Genomic DNA, 20665 nt, shown 5'->3' on the forward strand with positions numbered 1-20665 from the left:
CTTCCTCCATGTCTGCAGAGCCCTAGCGGTGTGTTAACTAGTGTGTGTGTGCGTGCACAGTGTTCCTCCATGTCTGCAGAGCGCTAGCGGTGTGTTAACTAGTGTGTGTGTGTGTGCACAGTGTTCCTCCATGTCTGCAGAGCGCTAGCGGTGTGTTAACTAGTGTGTGTGTGCGTGCACAGTCTTCCTCCATGTCTGCAGAGCCCTAGCGGTGTGTTAACTAGTGTGTGTGTGCGTGCACAGTGTTCCTCCATGTCTGCAGAGCGCTAGCGGTGTGTTAACTAGTGTGTGTGTGTGTGCACAGTGTTCCTCCATGTCTGCAGAGCGCTAGCGGTGTGTTAACTAGTGTGTGTGTGCGTGCACAGTCTTCCTCCATGTCTGCAGAGCCCTAGCGGTGTGTTAACTAGTGTGTGTGTGCGTGCACAGTCTTCCTCCATGTGTGCAGAACGCTAGCGGTGTGTTAACTAGTGTGTGTGTGCGTGCACAGTGTTCCTCCATGTCTGCAGAGCGCTAGCGGTGTGTTAACTAGTGTGTGTGTGCGTGCACAGTCTTCCTCCATGTCTGCAGAGCCCTAGCGGTGTGTTAACTAGTGTGTGTGTGTGTGCACAGTGTTCCTCCATGTGTGCAGAGCGCTAGCGGTGTGTTAACTAGTGTGTGTGTGCGTGCACAGTGTTCCTCCATGTCTGCAGAGCGCTAGCGGTGTGTTAACTAGTGTGTGTGTGCGTGCACAGTCTTCCTCCATGTCTGCAGAGCCCTAGCGGTGTGTTAACTAGTGTGTGTGTGTGTGCACAGTGTTCCTCCATGTGTGCAGAGCGCTAGCGGTGTGTTAACTAGTGTGTGTGTGCGTGCACAGTGTTCCTCCATGTCTGCAGAGCGCTAGCGGTGTGTTAACTAGTGTGTGTGTGTGTGCACAGTGTTCCTCCATGTGTGCAGAGCGCTAGCGGTGTGTTAACTAGTGTGTGTGTGCGTGCACAGTGTTCCTCCATGTCTGCAGAGCGTTAGCGGTGTGTTAACTAGTGTGTGTGTGCGTGCACAGTGTTCCTCCATGTCTGCAGAGCGCTAGCGGTGTGTTAACTAGTGTGTGTGTGCGTGCACAGTGTTCCTCCATGTCTGCAGAGCGTTAGCGGTGTGTTAACTAGTGTGTGTGTGCGTGCACAGTGTTCCTCCATGTCTGCAGAGCGCTAGCGGTGTGTTAACTAGTGTGTGTGTGTGTGCACAGTGTTCCTCCATGTCTGCAGAGCGCTAGCGGTGTGTTAACTAGTGTGTGTGTGCGTGCACAGTGTTCCTCCATGTCTGCAGAGCGCTAGCGGTGTGTTAACTAGTGTGTGTGTGTGTGCACAGTGTTCCTCCATGTGTGCAGAGCGCTAGCGGTGTGTTAACTAGTGTGTGTGTGCGTGCACAGTGTTCCTCCATGTCTGCAGAGCGTTAGCGGTGTGTTAACTAGTGTGTGTGTGCGTGCACAGTGTTCCTCCATGTCTGCAGAGCGCTAGCGGTGTGTTAACTAGTGTGTGTGTGCGTGCACAGTGTTCCTCCATGTCTGCAGAGCGTTAGCGGTGTGTTAACTAGTGTGTGTGTGCGTGCACAGTGTTCCTCCATGTCTGCAGAGCGCTAGCGGTGTGTTAACTAGTGTGTGTGTGTGTGCACAGTGTTCCTCCATGTCTGCAGAGCGCTAGCGGTGTGTTAACTAGTGTGTGTGTGCGTGCACAGTGTTCCTCCATGTCTGCAGAGCGCTAGCGGTGTGTGCAGTCATCACAGGGTTCTTCGGAGGCGTTCTGACCCTCATCGGGATGAAATGCACCAAGATCGGAGGGTCAGAGGTCATCAACGCTAGGGTCACCTTCGCTGGAGGACTGACCTATCTCACCTCAGGTAGGAACACTCATTATTTATCTCTTCAACAGGGGGTCCGGGACCCCTAGGGCAGGGGTTCCCAAACTGTTTTGTCTCAGGTCACCCCATGAATATAGTTTTAATCCGAGGCACCCCTACATTATAATTGTCACTCCCAGCACCTTATATTTATAGCATATCGTCGTTGTCGGGTGGAAACCGTTTGTTTTGTATTTATCATCTATAAAATGTACTAAACTAGTGAAAACAGCAGATCTACAAGCACACAAGTGCTTGTAGATCGGCTGTTTTCACTAGTTTTGTGCGACAGTCTTGTATGATGAAGCAGGGCTTTGCTTTACCAAAAGACGTACACATTTGTGCCCCGTCACCCATTTTGAAAACCCCTACCCATAGGGGGTCCCCAGAGTTACTACAGGGGGTCCTCCAAATCTTTGAGTGATAGATTTTTTTTCTCTGTTTTTATATTAACCACTTGAACCCTAGCGTCCATATTCTGAGAACTTTAGCCAAAAATAGAAGCTCACAACGCCTCGCATTTTGAGATGGGGGTCCGTGGCCAAATACATATCATTTTGGGGGTCCTTCACATGAAAAAGTTTGAACACCACTGACCCAAAAGAAACAGCAGATCTACAAGCTCGCACTGAGAGCTTGTAGATCTGCTATTTTTCAATAGTTAAAGCACAAAATCAAGTAGGAGTTAAGGACAACTCCTTCTAACGCTATGGACCAGAGCTATGTTTACTGCATGATGATCTGCTGTGTATCCTATGTTTACACTGTTTTTCTCTCCTGGTGTGTGCGTGTGTGCGTGCGTGCGTGCGTGCGTGCGTGTGTGTGTGTGTCTCTCTCTCTCAGGGTTCTGTGGTCTCATCACCTACTCCTGGTGGGGTAACAAGGTTATCAGTGAGTTTGTGGATCCAAACTTCAGGTCACAGAAGTGAGTGATGATGACATTTACCATTTACCTTGTAGATATAGCTTATAGAGTTATGCCATGCAGAAATACTAGATCTGAGAAATTCAGCCTTTTAGATAAAATGTAACCTGCAAAATGTGAGGTTTCTCTTCACATTAATTTAAAAAAGTCTTAAATAACATGCAGAGTTAAGCTCTGGCGTTTAAGAGAAATGTAGCCTGATATTTATGAAATGCTTTTGTGGCTTTATCACATTTTAGAAAAAAAAAAGAAAAAAAAAAAGAAAAGTAATTTCAGGGCTGGTCTAAAGCTGTGCTTTCCGAAATGACTGCCCCTCTGCTATGCTGGGTCACATATTATTTTAATCCGAGGCACCCCTACATTATAATTTTCACTCCCAGCACCTTATATTTATAGCATATCGTCGTTGTCGGGTGGAAACCTTGTATGTCCAAAACCGTTTGTTTTGTATTTATCATCTATAAAATGTACTAAACTAGTGAAAACAGCAGATCTACAAGCACACAACGCATCGCGAGGCGTTGTGTGCTTGTAGATCGGCCGTTTTGTGTGACAGTCTTGTATGATGAAGCAGGGCTTTGCTTTACCAAAAGACGTACACATTTGAAACTTGGAGATACAAGGTTTCTGCCCGACAGTGATGATATTTTAGTGATTATGTTGAGAGGAAAACGTTGAGATAATATCCATTTTGGTGAGAACTGACTGAAAATAACTTTGTACTTCAAGTTTAAAATGATACTAAATATTTTTTCAAGCGTCCAAATAAATTCCATATATTATCAAATGATCTCGCGGCACCCCTGGACTGCCGTCACGGCACCCCAGGGTGCCCCGTCACCCACTGTGAAAACCCCTGGTCTAATATCAGTTGGTATTTCTATAATAGCAGTGAATGGGAAATAAAAGCAGACATTTGAACTCTGCTGGATGTGATGGAGTTAAAGAGAGAGAGTTTAAAACCCCCCAGGGTTAGGGTTAGGCGCTGCAAGCTTGTAGATCTATTTTCTTTTTTTTCCTTGAATATTTCTTCAAGGTTTTTGGAAAAAAATATGTTTCTATGTCAGTGGTGCTCAAACCTTTTCATGTGAAGGACCCCCCAAAATGATATGTATTTGGCCACGGACCCCCATCTCAAAATATTTAGTTCCAGGGACCCCCCAGAAGAAAAGACTGTGTTGCGAATGTTTGCTTAAAAAATATATATTCAAAGATTTGCACACATGTTCACGACTTGTCAAAAATAGCAGATCTACAAGCTCGCAGAGCTTGCAGATCTGCTATTTTTCAATAGCTTAAGTATATAAAATAATTAATTGAGCTGTGAGATCAGTTATATTAATTAAGTTATGTTTAATTAGGTTTGAGCTGGGAGAACAGTCATATTAATTACGTTAATCCGGGGCGGCATAGCTCAGGGGTAGAGAAGCCGTTATTAGAGCACGAAGGGTTCCCAGTTCGAATCCGGGCTCCCCCTGAGTTAATGTCGAAGAGTCCTTGAGCAAGACTCTGAACCCCTAATTGCTCCTGATGAGCAGGTTGGTGCCAAGCATGGTTTACTCTGACATCACTGTGTGAATGTGTGTGAATGGGTGAATGTAATGCACAATCTGTGTAAAGCGCCTTGGATAAAAGCGCTATATAAATGCACCATTTACCAATTAGGTTTGAGTTGGGAGCGGCTCTTTTCATTGGCTGGGGCGGAGCCATCCTGCTGATCGTTGCGTCGTCAGTGATGACGTATTTCTCTGGAAAAGAAGGCCTGCGATCAACGTAAGAACATCTGTTTTCTACCTGTCAGGGCTGGACTCACTGGCAGAGTAATCCTTGTACCCACTACCCAGGGCCCAGAATTTGGTCCTCTACAAATTCTGGGCCCTGGGTACAAGGATTCACCACGGGCCCCCCGTGAATGTTCTTCATAGGGGAAAAATAGCAGATCTACGAGCTCAGTAGATTGTAGATCTGCTATTTTTTTTTTAATCGTGAACATTTTGTGCAAGTCCTTGAATATTTTTTTGGAGAAAAAAAAAACTATGTTTCTATGTCAGTGGTGCTCAAATTTGTCATGTGAAGGACCCCCAAAATGATATGTATTTGGCCACGGACCCCCATCTCAAAATATTTAGTTCCAGGGACCACCCTAGAAGCAAAGATTGTGTTGCAAATGTTTTCTTAAAAAATACATATATTCAAAGTTTTGCACACAATTTCACGACTTTTAAAAATAGCAGATCTACAAGCTCTGCAGATCTGCTATTTTTCAATAGCTAAAGTATAAGGCCCCTCCACCTTGGGCCCTAGTAACTCAGCCCCCCCCCCCCCCCCCCCCCCTATCACACAAAGATTTGGAGGACCCCGTAGGGTTCCCGGACCCCCTGTTGAAGACCCCTGGTCTACAGGGTGCTCCTGAACAGATTTATTTTCAACACTGTGGCCATGACATGTCAGACCAGTTATCATGTCAATAACATCCGAACAACATTCAAACACAGCCCAGTTGCCTGCATGGGACCATGCATTTTGGGTCAGGCTCACAACAAGTCTCTCCAAGTGTCATCATTAAACATAACAGTAAATGTTGTTTCTCCTTCTAATTCAAATGTAGTTAATTATTTAACTATGAATGATATTATCGTGATTTATACTTCTATTTTTCTTTTTGGGGGCATTTTCAGTGTTTCTCAAATGGGACCGGGGTACGCGGATCTACTGCAGGGGGTACTTTAGAAAATGCCCCCAAAAAATCTTAAGGGGGAAAGATTTACATATGTGTGTAGTGTAATATAACGTAAGGTTCTATAAAGTAACAGTGTGAATGAAAAGGTTGTTTTACACCTGAGACCAAACAGCTAACGGACGTCTTCCCGTTCCCTCCCCTCTCAGAGGCCAGAAGAGGCCCAGCAGGGCTCACACCTACGCCACGGCCCGGACCCCACGCACCTACATGCAGCCCCCCACCACCTCCCGGGTGAGCCTGGGACCCCCCACCACCTCCAGGGTGACCCAGAGACCCCCCACCACCTCCAGGGTGAGCCTGGGACCCCCGCTGTTCTACGAGGGCAGGAAGAGCCGAGGGACCACAGCTACCAGGACCCCAGGGACCCCCAGGACTTCAGGGACCCCCAGGACCCCAGGGACCCCCAGGACTTCAGGGACCCCCAGGACCCCCAGGACGTACAGCAGAGACGACTTCGTCTGAGCCACATCTTCCTCAGACAGTTAAAGGAGTAGTTCACCCCCAAAATGACCTTTTTTTCCTATTGATTACTCACACCATGGAGACTTGAGTTCAATGATATTATTTTGTATTTGTTGCATTCCTAAGACAACAACTTTATTATAGTAAATTTACCACCATTGATTCTGGATGGGGACCAGATGGAGTTCAAGAAAAAATATTATTGAACTCAAGTCTCCATGGTGTGAGTAATCAATAGGAAAAAAAAAATCATTTTGGGGGTGAACTACTCCTTTAAAGGATCAGTTCACCTCTGGGACATCCAGATCTTATTGTATTGTTGTTTGGGACACGATCAACACAATCCTGAGTTATTTATTGTACACAAAACAATCTAATGTAGAATGCTGAAATACTAAAATATCTAAAAACACAGATTGAACACAACAAATAACTCAGGATTGTGTTAATCTTGTCCCAAACAACAATAAAAAAAGATCTGGTTGTACCAGAGGTGAACTGGCCCTTTAAAGCCAACAATGACAGATTATCAACTCAACAGGACGATAGGCATTATTTCTGTGAGGTAAAAAAAAAGAAAAGAAAAAAAAGTAATTTTTGGTAATTTTATCATCTAATGAGGCTTCTGGGAGGAACACCAATTGAACTGAATTCCTATAGAAAAGAGGTGTCATTTTAGCAGCCATTTTCTCCCCCTTCTCCTTTGTAAATGTATAGTGTTTAGTGTGTGTTGATTACATGTAGGCAATTATTGTGTTACTTTTGTATTATATGCTAAGTTTATGGATTTAAGTACATAGGACCCTAATGGAAACAATTCCCCTGGACTTTGTGTTATCCTTTTAACTTTGATGTCTGACTGGACCTATGTGCTGTTTACATGTCTGACTAGTAAGGTATTCAATTAATCAATCAACCAATCAATATATATTCACATTTGTACATTGTTGTCTCATATAGCCTTAAAACCTGGTTTTGGTAATTTACAGGAGCCTCTGAATATGAATATTTGTTTCCTCTATAACTTTTCATAAATGTAATTTTTCTTGTGTTGAACTGATCCTTGATTTACAAAAGTACTGTCCATTTTAATCTATCTAATCTAATTCTAAACCTTTTCGTAATGCAATATTATTCAAAGGGAACCAAGCAGGCTCTTTGTGTCTCCATAGGAAACCACTGCTGGTCATGAAATTATTGTCAAAAGAAATTACAAAATATCCATGAATTCAAGTCTCCATGGAGTGACTCTCACATGAGGAAAGCTGCCAGAACATCCAAACAGAAAGGTCTTACATGAAGATAAAGTGAATTCACTGATGAAATCCTAAGCTTGGATTCATGATTCAACAGGTTATTGAATGATGAACCCATTTAGACCGGTTCTACAAATGTCTTCTAACAGTAATGTTTCTATATCAGTGGTTCTCAAAACTTATCATGTCAAGGACCCCCAGAATTGAATGTAAAATCAGCACAAAAAGAAAGGAAACTTGACTTCGGTCCATTATATCTCCCCTTTAATAATACCAATTTGTATTGTGTTTTATATCATTTTTATCGTTGATTAGTCACCTTTACGAGGTACAGCTTGTAAGCATCAGGCATGAGCTACACAGCCAAACGTGGGTAGCGCCAACCAACGCTTTGCCAAAATGGCTTGCAATACTGTTCTGCTGGCATTTACTCTCGTTTTGGGCTTCCCTGACACTGAGCTTAACATTAACAAAGTGTAAAAATGGGTGTTGTTTTTATCTTTTCCTTATTACTGTGGGAGAGTGAGTGCAATCATTCAATGCTCCAAGCAACAAAGGTGAACACCAACAGAACAGTATTGCAGGCCTGCCAGGCCATTTTGACCATCTTTGGAGGGGCGCTACCCACACGTTTGGCTGTGTTGCTCATTCCACGAATGCCAGATCCTTACAAGCTGTACCTCGTTGTAAAGGTGACAAATCAACAATACAAATGATATAAAACACAATTCCAATTGGTATGATTAAAGGGGAGATATAATGGACTGAAGTCAAGTTTCCTTTCTTTTTTGTGCTGAGTTTTATTTGGCCACAGTCAAGTAGGTCGGGAGTGGCTTATTGTCGGTATCAGCCGGTAACACGCGGGAGTCTGTCCCCGTTACAATGCGCTAGACCCCTGGAAGATGTACTGCTGAGGTGGAGCGCCACACCTACCATCAGCTCCCAGTACTTGCCGCACGACTTGCCAAGCCGTGCTACTCATACGCTGTGTTGGCGGTGCCCGGAATCGAACCCATGACCTTGCGGTTCAAAGGCGAGAGCTCTACCGACTGAGCTACCTGGGCATCAGTTTACCCTTGTGCTGAGTTTTATTTGGCCACAGTCGGTAGCACTCACAGATAGAAGGTCCTGGGTTCGATTCCCACTGGGACGCTGGGTGCTACGTCCTACCCCCGTCACTCCCCCCGTCATGTGATAAGAAGTGGCCTGCTCACTCCTCATGCACTGAAGGAAGCATGAGCTCAGTTCAGGGCTCTGCCCAGGTTGGCAGAGGGAGAGCAGAGCCCAGGATTACAGCTTAGGAGATTCTATTGGCACTGGGTGAAAAAAATGGGTTACTTACACCATTGTGAAAAAGTAAACCTTGATTGTTTGTGTGCGCATGCGCTCGTATACATCATAACTGTAATGCTTTTTCAACACGAAACAAACAATTAATGTACATTATATTTTATTTTTCGTATAAATATTTTCATTTCTTTCAAACGACACGTAAAGGCTTAACAAAGTTTGTGTAAAAAAAGGATCAAGTCTACAACAGTACCTCAAGTGGAGTGCAAAATCATAAAAATAATATTTCAACATAAAAAACAAGTGATTTTTCTAAAACATGTATGTCCAAGAATATTAAATATGTATATAAAAGAAATGCCACCAGATCTAAAGTTACGCTAACAGATTGGCACCAGGACAAAGTAAATAAATGGGTGTAATTTCAGTCATAGCTATGGTGCATTCAGTCTAATCAATTCTCCTGCACACAAATCATTTCTATTGATAATCTGCCAGACTAGATTACACCAATTACTAGGATGGGATGATAAGTGATATTATCGTTTATCGTGATAAAAAACACTCAGGATAATCGTATCATGGAGATTTAATTCATGGTGATATTGTCCTCCGTCATGCACTGGGATCAATTCACCTTTAATTTGCAGAGCTGCATATCTGGTACCATTTAAACCCTCTATAACTGGTAAATGGTAAAAGGTACAAGGTATAATATACGTACTTGATACAGTCTTTTTCCCCCCACTCTATCAAATGTCTTTGCCAAAAAATAGCCGATCTACAAGCTCACAACGTGTCACGTTGTAACGCTTTATGAGCTTGTAGATCTGCTATCTTTGGCCAAATGTTCCGCCCAAGATAATGGATTTTGATTATCGTGAAAAAATCATAAATCGTTCTTTTGTCACAATAAACGTGACATTTTCATATCATCCCATCACTATTATTTATATTGATAATCTGCCAGACTAGATTACAACGATAACTATCTCTTATGGATATAGATGTTAGATAACTACATCAAACAATGAACTAAATTATCTGTATATGTGCAAATTGCTTGGATATATATATATATATATATATATATATATATATATATATATATATATATATATATATATATCTTTTTTTTTTTTTTGCTTTTGCCGTGTTGATGTTTGTTACAATCTACAAGCTGCGTTGTGAGCTTGTAGATCGGCTAGTTTTCTAGTCAAGGGATTTGGTATTGATGGGGGAAAGGGAGCGGACCGAGTACAGAGCCCTGTGGGCCACCATAGAACATAAGGACTTTCACATAACAAATAACTGAGTAAGCATGTTTGGGCTCTCACAGCATATCTCCATATACAGTACATGGATCTCCATATATGGGTACCAGGGGTCTCCATATATGGGTAACTGGTCCAATATACATCACTGGCCAGACGCATGTCACCCTGAGGCGTCTTACTGGTAGATGCTACCACAAGATGAGGTAAAAGTGTAAATTAAATGAGGAGTCTTTCACTGCTGTTTTTCCCCTTTCTCCTTTGTACATAAAGTTGTTTATATTTGTTGACGACATGAATGAATTATTGTGTAAAAACATGTTATCGTCGCTGTCGGGTAGAAACCTTGTATCTCCAAGTTTCAAATGAGTATGTTTTTTCACTAATATAAGTAGAGCTTCATCATACAAGGCCGTCGCACAAAACTAGTGAAAACAGCCGATCTACAACTAAGCACACAACGCCTCGCAATGTTGTGTGAGGCATTGTGTGCTTGTAGATCGGCTGTTTTCACTAGTTTAGTACATTTTCTAAATGAGAAATACAAAACGAACGCTTTTGGACATTCCACCCGACAACGACGATATGCTTTGTTGATGAATTGAATACATACGACCACGATGTAAAACAAGTACCCTGGACATCTTGTTGTATTATCCCTTTAGCCTTCGGGGCCCTATACTGTATATCTACTAACCGATCTACAAGCTTATCTACTAACCGATCTACAGGCTTAGGCGTAAGGGTTGAGGCGCAACATAAGCCATGTTTCCATAAGCTTATTCGAAAATAGGAAGCAAATTATCAGAAATTCGCATTAAGACAAAGTGAATTTAGCCCGTTTCCATTTGCGGGTGTCATTCGAATTAGCGTCGCATGCATGAGTTGATCGAGCTGATTTTTTCAGACCGAACCGAGACGTGAGCACTGCACGTCTGACTGCTGTGACTCGATCGCTGCACACACAGTGCACACTCATCCTGCAAGTTTCAGCGTCCTCTGGAAGGTGGCCGATCTGCAAGCTCACAGTGCCGCGCGGAGACGCGGATGCGATGCTGCTGTGAGCTTGTAGATCGGCCACTTTTGGCACACAACACCAAGGGTTAGCCACGGATGGCTTAACTCCGGGAGGTGAAAACTCGAGGAATTTACACACGGTCCGTGTCCGTGCAGCGAGAATTCCACAAAATGAAAAGTCAGATATGCCTTCTGTTGAGACGACAACTGCATTTTCGAGGGTTGAAAACAGAACAAAGTAAGACTGGATTTTTGGGTGGACAAGCCGACACCAGTCTCCCCTTGTGTCGCCGCGTGAACAACGGAAACGCAAGAAACGACGCGTGTGACATCATGGCTCGCATACAGCCTACTGCACTGCAGCCACGTTACCAGGCTGAATGGTAAACCAAGGTAAATAGGAGGTTAAGACAGCCACGCCCCTTTCGCTATCTCGCAGTTCCAAGTGGCAGATTGGTCGCACCATGGGTGCCAAACTGCAGCCGGAAGTTCGGTAGAATGCACTGGAGCCAGTCGGAGCAGCTCATGAATAAACACTATTTCTGAACAATTGAGACCTTTATAACATACTCATCTCAGGAAAATAAAAGAAGGCATGTCACAATAATTTTTCTGCTGTGTTGATTTTTGATGTGTCCACTGACACTGTGTCATGTTATAGCAGTATCTAAAGAGCACAAGTATGTTTCTAAACGTGCCACGTATCGCAAGACTATCCACCGTTTCCTGTCTGTCTGGGAACCAAATCTCGCGATACTTCGGAGACAGAAACAATTACTGTTATTATTATTATTTCATTATGCACTGTGCACATCGAAAAGCAAATAACTGGAAAAATACCTTTGATATGTCTTCTTTTATATTCCTGAACAGATTATATGACAAAGGTCTCAGTCGTTCATAAATAGTGTTTCTTCCAGGTTTGTTCATGAGGTGATCTAGCCGGCTCCATTCACTGTCACGTATTTCATCGCACTTCCGGTGTGAGTTCTGGCACCGATGGTGAGCTGTATGGCCGGACATGGTGGCATCCCTGTTGTCACGTGATGTCCCTACCTTCCTTATCTTCCTTGTAGTGAACAAGGAAGTAGTACCTGACACGGCTTCAAACGAACGCCGGATAAAAAGCTAAACGCAGCGGCGATGTCCCGGGACCTCGCCTTAGCCTAGTTCCAGACCCTGAATCGCTAGCCACACCCCTTTAAATGTTTTGTTTTGGCGATTCAGGGGTCTAGAAGTGATCTCATTGAAGAGTCCTTCCTCGGTTGAAAATCCGATCGGCGAATCAGCGTCGTGAATCAGCGTCTTGTGATCGCGATAAAATGCGGTAAAATGCAATCGTATCGATCTCGCTATGAAACACCAGTAGCAGGCATGTTATGTTGTGTTTGATTACTAGTTCGTAGTGCATTTATTCTGACTGTTTCTTTGGTTAGCAAGTAGCACTAGCAAGCTACAGGCTAGCCACTAGCCAGCCACACTATGTCATGTGTTGGTCGGTGAACCAATCGCTGAAGACTGCCTCTTTTTGGCAACGCCCATCCCTGCAATCGCCTTGGGGGAAACCACTTTCAGACTGAATAATGAAGTGAAACGAAATGTCAATTCAGGCTGAGTGTCAGGCTATTGCAGTCTGAACGTGGCCTAAATCTCTGACTAATTACATGTTCAATCAACCAATCAGAGTCAGCGCTAGATGTCCTCAGAGTCACTGAGGTCGCTGAGAGACACCAAGCTGCTCTTCACTGTACTTCCTGTTGTCTGCAGAGTACTTCCTGTTGTCCCTGCTTCAGCCACACCTGAGGAGAGAGAGAGAGAGAGAGAGAGAGAGAGAGAGAGAGAGAGAGAGAGAGAGAGAGAGAGGGGGGGGAGAGAGAGAGAGAGAGAGAGAGAGAGAGAGAGAGAGAGAGGGAGAGAGAGAGAGAGAGAGAGAGGGGGAGAGAGGGGAGAGAGAGAGAGAGAGAGAGAGAGAGAGAGAGAGAGAGAGAGAGAGAGAGAGAGAGAGAGAGAGAGGGGGAGAGAGAGGGAGAGAGAGAGAGAGAGAGAGAGAGAGAGAGAGAGGGGGGGGAGAGAGAGAGAGAGAGAGAGATAGAGGGAGAGGGAGAGGGAGAGAGAGAGAGAGAGAGAGAGGGAGAGGGAGAGGGGGAGAGAGAGAAAGAGAGAGAGAGAGATGAAGTCATCATACATTTGTTTTTATTTTTATACACACAGCTTGGTTGAATGCTTGATTCTGACTGTGAACTGTACCGTTATGAAACTGTACCTTCCCTGTGCAAACAAAGTGTGTTTGCACAGGGACCCCCACAAGGACCACTGGTGGTCCCCAGACCACTGCATTAGATGACAACATCACAGTTTTATACTGTAAATGGTAAATGGTGCATTTATATAGCGCTTTTAATCCAAAGCGCTTTACATAGATTGTGCATTACATTCACCCATTCACACACACATTCATACACCGGTGGCGGAGGAAGCCATGCAAGGCACCAACCTGCTCACCGGAGGCAATTAGGGGTTCAGAGTCTTGCCCAAGGACCCTTCGACATTAACTCAGGGGGAGCCCGGATTCGAAATGGGAACCCTTCGGGATTTATACCCTTCGTGCTCTAATACCAGTTTCTCTACCCCTGAGCTATGCCAACACAATGCCCTCAAGTCATGACTTGAGTTAATCCCATTTTCTCATCCTACATTTTTTTAATGGGATGTAATGATCATTAGAATAATCTCCCCCATCTCCCTCCCCAGTCAGAGTTAGGACTTTGCATGAATGTAGAATGATGTGCAGGATGTGATTTCTATGTAGATGTCAGCACTAGGGTTGTGGTTCCCAGTAGAGGTTCTAGACTCACCAGATCTTTGGTTCCGGTTCCCCGTCGAGGTCCCCCAGGCGCTGGTGCTGCTGGACTCCAGAGTCTTCTTCATGGCTTTAGAACCTTCATCCTCCAGGGAGGAGGTGAGCCAATCACTGCAGTCCTCTACGTCTGTGTACTGAAGATATATGAGATACAACATACTGTTAACCATCTATACAGTTCTCTATGTCTGTATACTGAAGATATATGAGATACAACATACTGTTAACCATCTATACAGTTCTCTATGTCTGTATACTGAAGATATAAGAGATACAACATACTGTTAACCATCTATACAGTCCTCTATGTCTGTGTACTGAAGATATATGAGATACAACATAATGTTAACCATCTAGACAGTCCTCTATGTCTGTATACTGAAGATATATGAGATACAACATAATGTTAACCATCTAGACAGTCCTCTATGTCTGTATACTGAAGATACAACATAATGTTAACCATCTATACAGTCCTCTATGTCTGTGTACTGAAGATATAGGATACAACATAATGTTAACCATCTATACAGTCCTCTATGTCTGTATACTGAAGATATATGAGATACAACATAATGTTAACCATCTAGACAGTTCTCTATGTCTGTGTACTGAAGATATCATATAAGAGATACAACATAATGTTAACCATCTAGACAGTTCTCTACTGATTGATTGATGTTGATGTATTGATGTATTACCTTGCTTATTGTAAATCACTCTGGAATAAGAGTGTCTGCTAAATGCCAAACTGTAAATTGTTACATTTCTAATCAGAGGTGTAATGTGTATCAAAGCTCACCATCAGTTCCTGCACCACATCCTTCCTCCCTGGTAGCACACTGACGCCCCCTGGTGGCTTCTTGTGTCCTCTGTCTGCAGCCTGCTGCCTCTGTACTGCTCTGGTCAGCTCACTGACGGTTTGACCTGAAATACACAACAATATGACTGTTCAGCTCACTGACTGTCTGTCCTGAAATATTAATAATAATAAACTTTATTTATACAGCACCCGTCATGCAGAGACTGCAACACAGTGTGCTTCACATAAAAACAAAGCAGGCAAAGAACAAAAGAACACGAAAACACAGCACGAGAGCTTCACGCATAATGACAATAATGCATAAGTAAAAGCAAAAACATAGCAATAATAATAACAAAAACTGTAATAATAGCACTAATAATAACAATAAAAGCGGCGAGCAGCAGGGAAAGTTCGCTAAAAGCTAGAGTGAAAAAGTGGGTCTTGAGCTGTGCTTTAAAACTATCTGCAGAGCGGGCCTGTCTTAGGTAAAGTGTCTTAGGTAAAGTGTATTACCGTAATTGCTGGACTATAAGCCGCACCTGACTATAAGCCGCAGGTGTCCTTCCTGCTTCCCGCTAGAGCGCCCCTGGTGGCTGTTAGCTGTAATAATCTCTATATAAATCCTTGTTAAAGACCATTGTAAAACTAACTACCTGGCCGTTAGCTGTAAAAATCTCTATATAAGCTGCACCTTTGTATAAGCCGCAGGGTTCAACACATGGGAAAAAAGCCACGGCTTATAGTCCGGCAATTACGGGTAGGTAAAGTGGGAGATCATTCCAAGACGTCGGGCCGCAGAAGCAGAATGCTGCTTGGCCATATTTGTGTAGTTTCACAACAAAAAAGTTTGTCAGCTCACAGACACACTGCCCTGGTAGAGACGACATCAAGGACATGTATCCATAAACAATACCATTGATTAAATATGTATTTACAGCAGTTATTTTAGGGGTTATTATCTCACTGATAGTCTGGCCACATAATAAAGGTGTGGTCAGCTCAGCTCACTGACACAATGAAGGCCTGTCCATACTGTCTCTGACCACCGAACTTTTCGTCAGAGAATTCCGGCTTTCAGACGTGCAGCTTTCCGAACTCTAAAGCCCTTTGCACACAGGCGCGTTTATCCGCACGGATAAAACGGACAATTTCATTTTTTTAAAGAAAACAATGATTCTCTACGACCTCATGCACACCGGATCCGAATTAGCCGTGCGACGAGTGGCTGCGGCCGTGCGTTTTTTTTCTCTCGATCGAACCCAGTTCGATTCGTGCGTCTTGTCGCATGCGGTAAAAAAACTCATCACTCCTTTTATGACTCCTTTTGGGATCCGCAGCGCCGATTCCGCACAGCATTGCACAACAAATCCAATGTGTTTTATTCATGCAGCAAACGAAAAAAAAAAAAAAAAACGCAACTGTCCTGTGTGCAAAGGGCTTTACTCGGGGAAATGCTTTTCAGAAGTTCTGAGTGACTTCGTTTTGTAGTTGAACCGGAACCTTTCTGGCGAAACGCTCGGTGGTCAGAGACATTATAGTGCCTCTCCACTGTTCTGGTCAGTTCACTGGCTGTCTGGCCTGATAGAAATAAACATACAAACTAAGTTTCATAATGTGTTATGACATTTTACATGACGATTAATTGTCACTCAAATAACTGGGATTAACGATTTAATTGTGTTTTTTTGTCGTTGACAATTACATTTCTGTTTGGCTTGTAGGCTTTGAAGTTGCACATGGCAGATATGAAATCATAACCTAAATATACAAAGAAATTACTGACATATTTAATAACTTTATACTTAAAAAATAACATTGATGGTGGAAATAGCCGATCTACAAGCTCACAAGGTGTCACATTGTGAGCTTGTAGATCTGCTATCTCCACTATTTTGGTAATTCTTTTTAAATATATGAAAGTTTTTCAGCATGGAAACAATTATGACGATTATTACAAAATAATTGTGATTATGTCAAATAATTGCGATTAGACGATTATGTAATAATTGTGACAGCCCTACTCTTTAATTCTTATTGATAATGATCACCTTATTGATCCAGCTTATTGTGCCGTGCTTTTATCGAACCCACTATTGAGTGTGTTCTAATATTTTGTGGACAAGATGTGAGACGACAAATTCTGAACATAACTGGTATCTTTTATTATTGGCCAGTTGTTGTGACTGTGAGGTTATGGCCGATGACAATTGGCAAACGTAAAACATATTATCACTAAAACAATCATTCATTGGTGTGCAATAAGTGTTACATGGCTTTATATTATGAATAGTACTGTAATCATTTCTTGATCGTCTCTTGTCTTGTTTGTTTAAACACAACATACTATTTGGCCATGATGACCCTACCCCACCCTGCACTATCCCAGACTCTCTCTCCCCATATATCCGTCCATCTGCCAAAAACCTTGGTGTTACTTTCGACAGTGCCTTTAAATTCAGCCAACACATCAGTTCCGTTGTTAAAACTAGTTTCTTTCAACTTTGACTTCTGGCCAAAGTTAAACAATATCTCCCCCGTCATCAACTAGAGATGGCTATTCATGCGTTCATCTCAAGCAGACTTGATTACTGCAATTCTTTATACACTGGCATCGAGCAGACGTCACTCAAGCGCCTGCAACTTGTCCAAAATGCAGCAGCCCGCCTCCTCACAGGCACAAAACGGCGTGACCATATATATCACCCCTGTCCTCGCCTCCCTCCATTGGCTCCCTGTGAACCTTAGAATTGATTTTAAGACTTAATTATTTATCTATAAATCATTAAATGGTTCTGAATCCAGCCCTCCTATCCGCACTTGTAGAACCCTATACCCCAGCGAGGGCCTTAAGGTCTGCTGACAAGCATCTGTTGGAGGTTCACACCAACAACCCTAACCTTTAGTCTTGTTGCTGTGCTGCTGGGGGTCTCTGGTCAGCTGGGGGTCTCTGGTCTGGTAGCTGGTCAGCTGTTGGGGGTCTATCTCCTGCAGTTCGCTGACGTCAGACCACTCCTCTGCACTCTCCAAGGTGGTGACCGCTGTCTGGGTCACTGAGGAGGGGGGAGGGGGCTGAGGGGGGGGGGGGGGGGGGGGGGGAATTTGATTAGATTTGGGTCAAAGAAATAAGAGGAAAATGCAATCTAAGTTAAACCAGGGGTCTTCAGTGTTATTCAGTCCTAGGCAGAGCGTGTGAGTGGAGCGCGAGCGGCACGGGGAGCGGTGCGGGCCGTTTTTTTAGTTGAGCGAGAGCGAGCGACTTTTCAAATGGGTCTGAGTGGCTTTGGAGCAAGGATTTTCCTCCGCTCCTTGCAACGCTGACCCTCCTCCGCTACTAGACGATCCCTGTTGGGGCCGCACGCCACATGTTTCCAACGAAGTGACGCAGTGCACCCGGTCCGGCACAGTGGAGAGGAGAGCAGACAGAGAATCCTTTATCACGATTTCTCAAGTCAAATGTATCTATATCAGTCACACAAGTAGGCTATGTTTATAAATAGCCTACCTTGTGTCAGTTAAGTTATATAGGCCTATCACCAGCCAGTCAAAGGATAGGATTTGAAATGCAAGTGAGACTGATGTGGCTGAATGAAAAACACACGCCACGAGTCGCCTCCTTCTCTCGGTTGTGGTGATTAATCAATAAGCCGTCTTATTAAAAAATACAATGCCTTAGATCAGGGGTCTTCAACGTTTTCAGGCCGAGGACCCCTTAGTTAAGAGAGAGAGATGAAGCAGGGACCTCTTAGCTGAGAGAGAGATGAAGCAGGGACCTCTTAGTTGAGAGAGAGATGAAGCAGGGACCCCTTAGTTGAGAGAGAGATGAAGCAGGGACCCCTTAGTTGAGAGAGAGATGAAGCAGGGACTCCTTAGCAGAGAGAGAGATGAAGCAGGGACCCCTTAGTTAAGAGAGAGAGATGAAGCAGGGACTCCTTAGCTGAGAGAGAGATGAAGCAGGGACCCCCACAACCTGTTCATAGATTCCATATAGTTTCATTGTTTGACAGCACAATCATCAGTGTATTTTGGATTCATGTCAATTAGTGTTTTCAGATATTTAACCACTTGAGCCTTCGTTACCTAATAGACTTGACATTTTACTCTTTTTCCCCTCTACACCAAACCTCTTTGCCGAAAATAGCCGACAGCAGCGCGAGGCGTTGTGAGCTTGTAGATCTGCTATGTTCGGCTACAGTTCTCAGAATATGGACACTAGGGTTCAAGTGGTTAATATAAAAAGGATTGGAAGATTTGGAGGACCCCCTGTAGTAACTCTGAGGACCCCCTGTTGAAGACCCCTGCCTTAGATGGCATCTTTTGTAACATTGAAGGCAGCTCTGCATCAAAGGCTCAACAGCAGGCATTTGTGTTGGGAACACTTGTTGTGGCAAAGCAAAGGAGAAAGTGTTTCGGACATGGTAGCAAAACACTTTTTTTATTTTGGCTGCTGTCTCTGATTGACGACCCTGAGCGGAGCGCGGAGCGAGAGATGTGCAAAATCAAGGCGAGCGACGGAGCGGCGGGGAGCGGAGCGACGCGGTGGCCGACCAGAGCGACCAGCGAGTGGGACAAGAGCCCTCTGGAGTGTGGAGCGGCTTTCGTTCCCTCCCCACTCCACTCATGTGCTTAGTTAGCAGAGAGGCGACCGCGGTTTTCCCGGTGAACCTGAGCACAACGGTGGGGGCTTGGGAGTGTGGGGATTATGGAAAGGGGGCCATGATGATGATGACCTCTTCTTCCCATTATTAGACTAAGGATTTATATTGTCTGTCTTATTGTTTACAACCACAATTATTCACGTGTGGCAAGATCGTAGTTCCACTAGTTTTACTAGTAGGCTAGTGTAGGCTTAGAAGCCTTTTCAGAAGTTAATTTAATGTTTTCCATTTAATGATTTCCTTTATCATCATCTTGTGCTAATGCACGCAGCTGTTTTCGCCAGGTTTTAAGGTCTTATTTAAGTTGTTTCTCATAAGCTCGCGACCCTCCTTGCCCATCGGCCCCCACCGTTGCGCTCAGGTTCGCCGGGAAAACCGCGATCGCAGCAGCGAGAGAGAGAGATGAAGCAGGGACCTCGTGTTAAGCTAGTCTTACCTGCTGCTTGGATGAGGGGACCCCCAGTCTGGAGGCGGGGACCCCCGTCGTAGAGGCGGGGACCCCCGGCCTGGCCTTGGCTGCCGTGCCCCACTGCCCCCCCTGGTGGCGGTTCTGTGGTGCTGCATCTTCCTCCTCCAGGTCATCTTCCTCTTCCTCAGACTCTGAGCTGAATGGAGAGGTCCTGAAAGATACAAAAAACATATGAGCTGAAAGGAGAGGTCCTTAAAGATACATAAAACATATCTGAGCTGAAAGGAGAGGTCCTTAAAGATACATAAAACATATCTGAGCTGAAAGGAGAGGTCCTTAAAGGAACATAAAACATATGAGCTGAATGGAGAGGTCCTGAAAGATACATAAAACATATGAGCTGAAAGGAGAGGTCCTGAAAGATACATAAAACATCATATGAGGTCTTGGAAGGACAGTAAAACATCATATTGGCTGTAACAGCTGTCTTGGTAATTGACAGACGGCCCTGGTAGACCAGTCAATCATTGCATAAATCCAAGTTTTCTTTAGCCCTGCAAGACCCAAATTAATTTCTAAAAAATCAGATGGTGTTGTAGGAGTCCTAATCAGACCTACCTGGTAGGGGTGGTGGTCCTGTAGTTTGGGGTGGAGGTCTTCACGGGCAGCGGGGGTCCGTTGACCTTTGACCTGGGCGCCGGCTGGGGGGTCCTGACCTGCTGTTGGACCACCTGGGTCACATGACCTCTGCTCTGAGAGACTGGACACACACACACACACACACACACACACACACACACACACACACACACACACACACAGACACAGACACAGACACACACACACACACACACACACACACACACACACACACACACACACACACACAGACACACACACACACACACACACACACACACACACACACACACACACCGCACACACTTTAGTCAAGAACCCTCACGTCAAAGCAGATTTAATCATTTATTGCAACAAGTGGAATAAAGTTACACTTGACGTTTAAGGGCTCCACGTTCTGAGATGTTCCCTGAGTTTGTCCCAGCAGCTGCTAGACAGAATCAGGGAACTTTAAGCAAAACCCA

At 44.2% G+C, this 20665-nt stretch overlaps 2 protein-coding genes across 2 annotated transcripts in view; one reads left to right on the plus strand and one right to left on the minus strand.

Annotated features, from left to right (window-relative positions):
* cldn10d (claudin 10d) overlaps positions 1-5996 on the plus strand; it is a gene marked incomplete at both ends in the record, with an annotated part of 90399 nt that extends 84403 nt beyond the window's left edge. The window contains 4 exons of the mRNA XM_080752380.1: positions 1708-1869; positions 2713-2794; positions 4460-4567; positions 5681-5996. Of these exons, the coding sequence (XP_080608506.1) occupies positions 1708-1869; positions 2713-2794; positions 4460-4567; positions 5681-5996 (668 nt within the window). The remainder of the gene's footprint in view (positions 1-1707; positions 1870-2712; positions 2795-4459; positions 4568-5680) is intronic.
* A 6529-nt stretch (positions 5997-12525) lies between these two features.
* dzip1 (DAZ interacting zinc finger protein 1) overlaps positions 12526-20665 on the minus strand; it is a gene marked incomplete at both ends in the record, with an annotated part of 54312 nt that continues 46172 nt past the window's right edge. Inside the window, 6 exons of the mRNA XM_080752381.1 lie at positions 12526-12632; positions 13689-13827; positions 14496-14620; positions 17396-17567; positions 19590-19773; positions 20181-20322. Coding sequence (XP_080608507.1) covers positions 12526-12632; positions 13689-13827; positions 14496-14620; positions 17396-17567; positions 19590-19773; positions 20181-20322 — 869 coding nt within the window. The remainder of the gene's footprint in view (positions 12633-13688; positions 13828-14495; positions 14621-17395; positions 17568-19589; positions 19774-20180; positions 20323-20665) is intronic.

The sequence above is a fragment of the Nannobrachium achirus genome (assembly GCF_963921795.1).
Source record: "Nannobrachium achirus genome assembly, chromosome: 21".
Lineage (NCBI taxonomy): Eukaryota > Metazoa > Chordata > Actinopteri > Myctophiformes > Myctophidae > Nannobrachium > Nannobrachium achirus.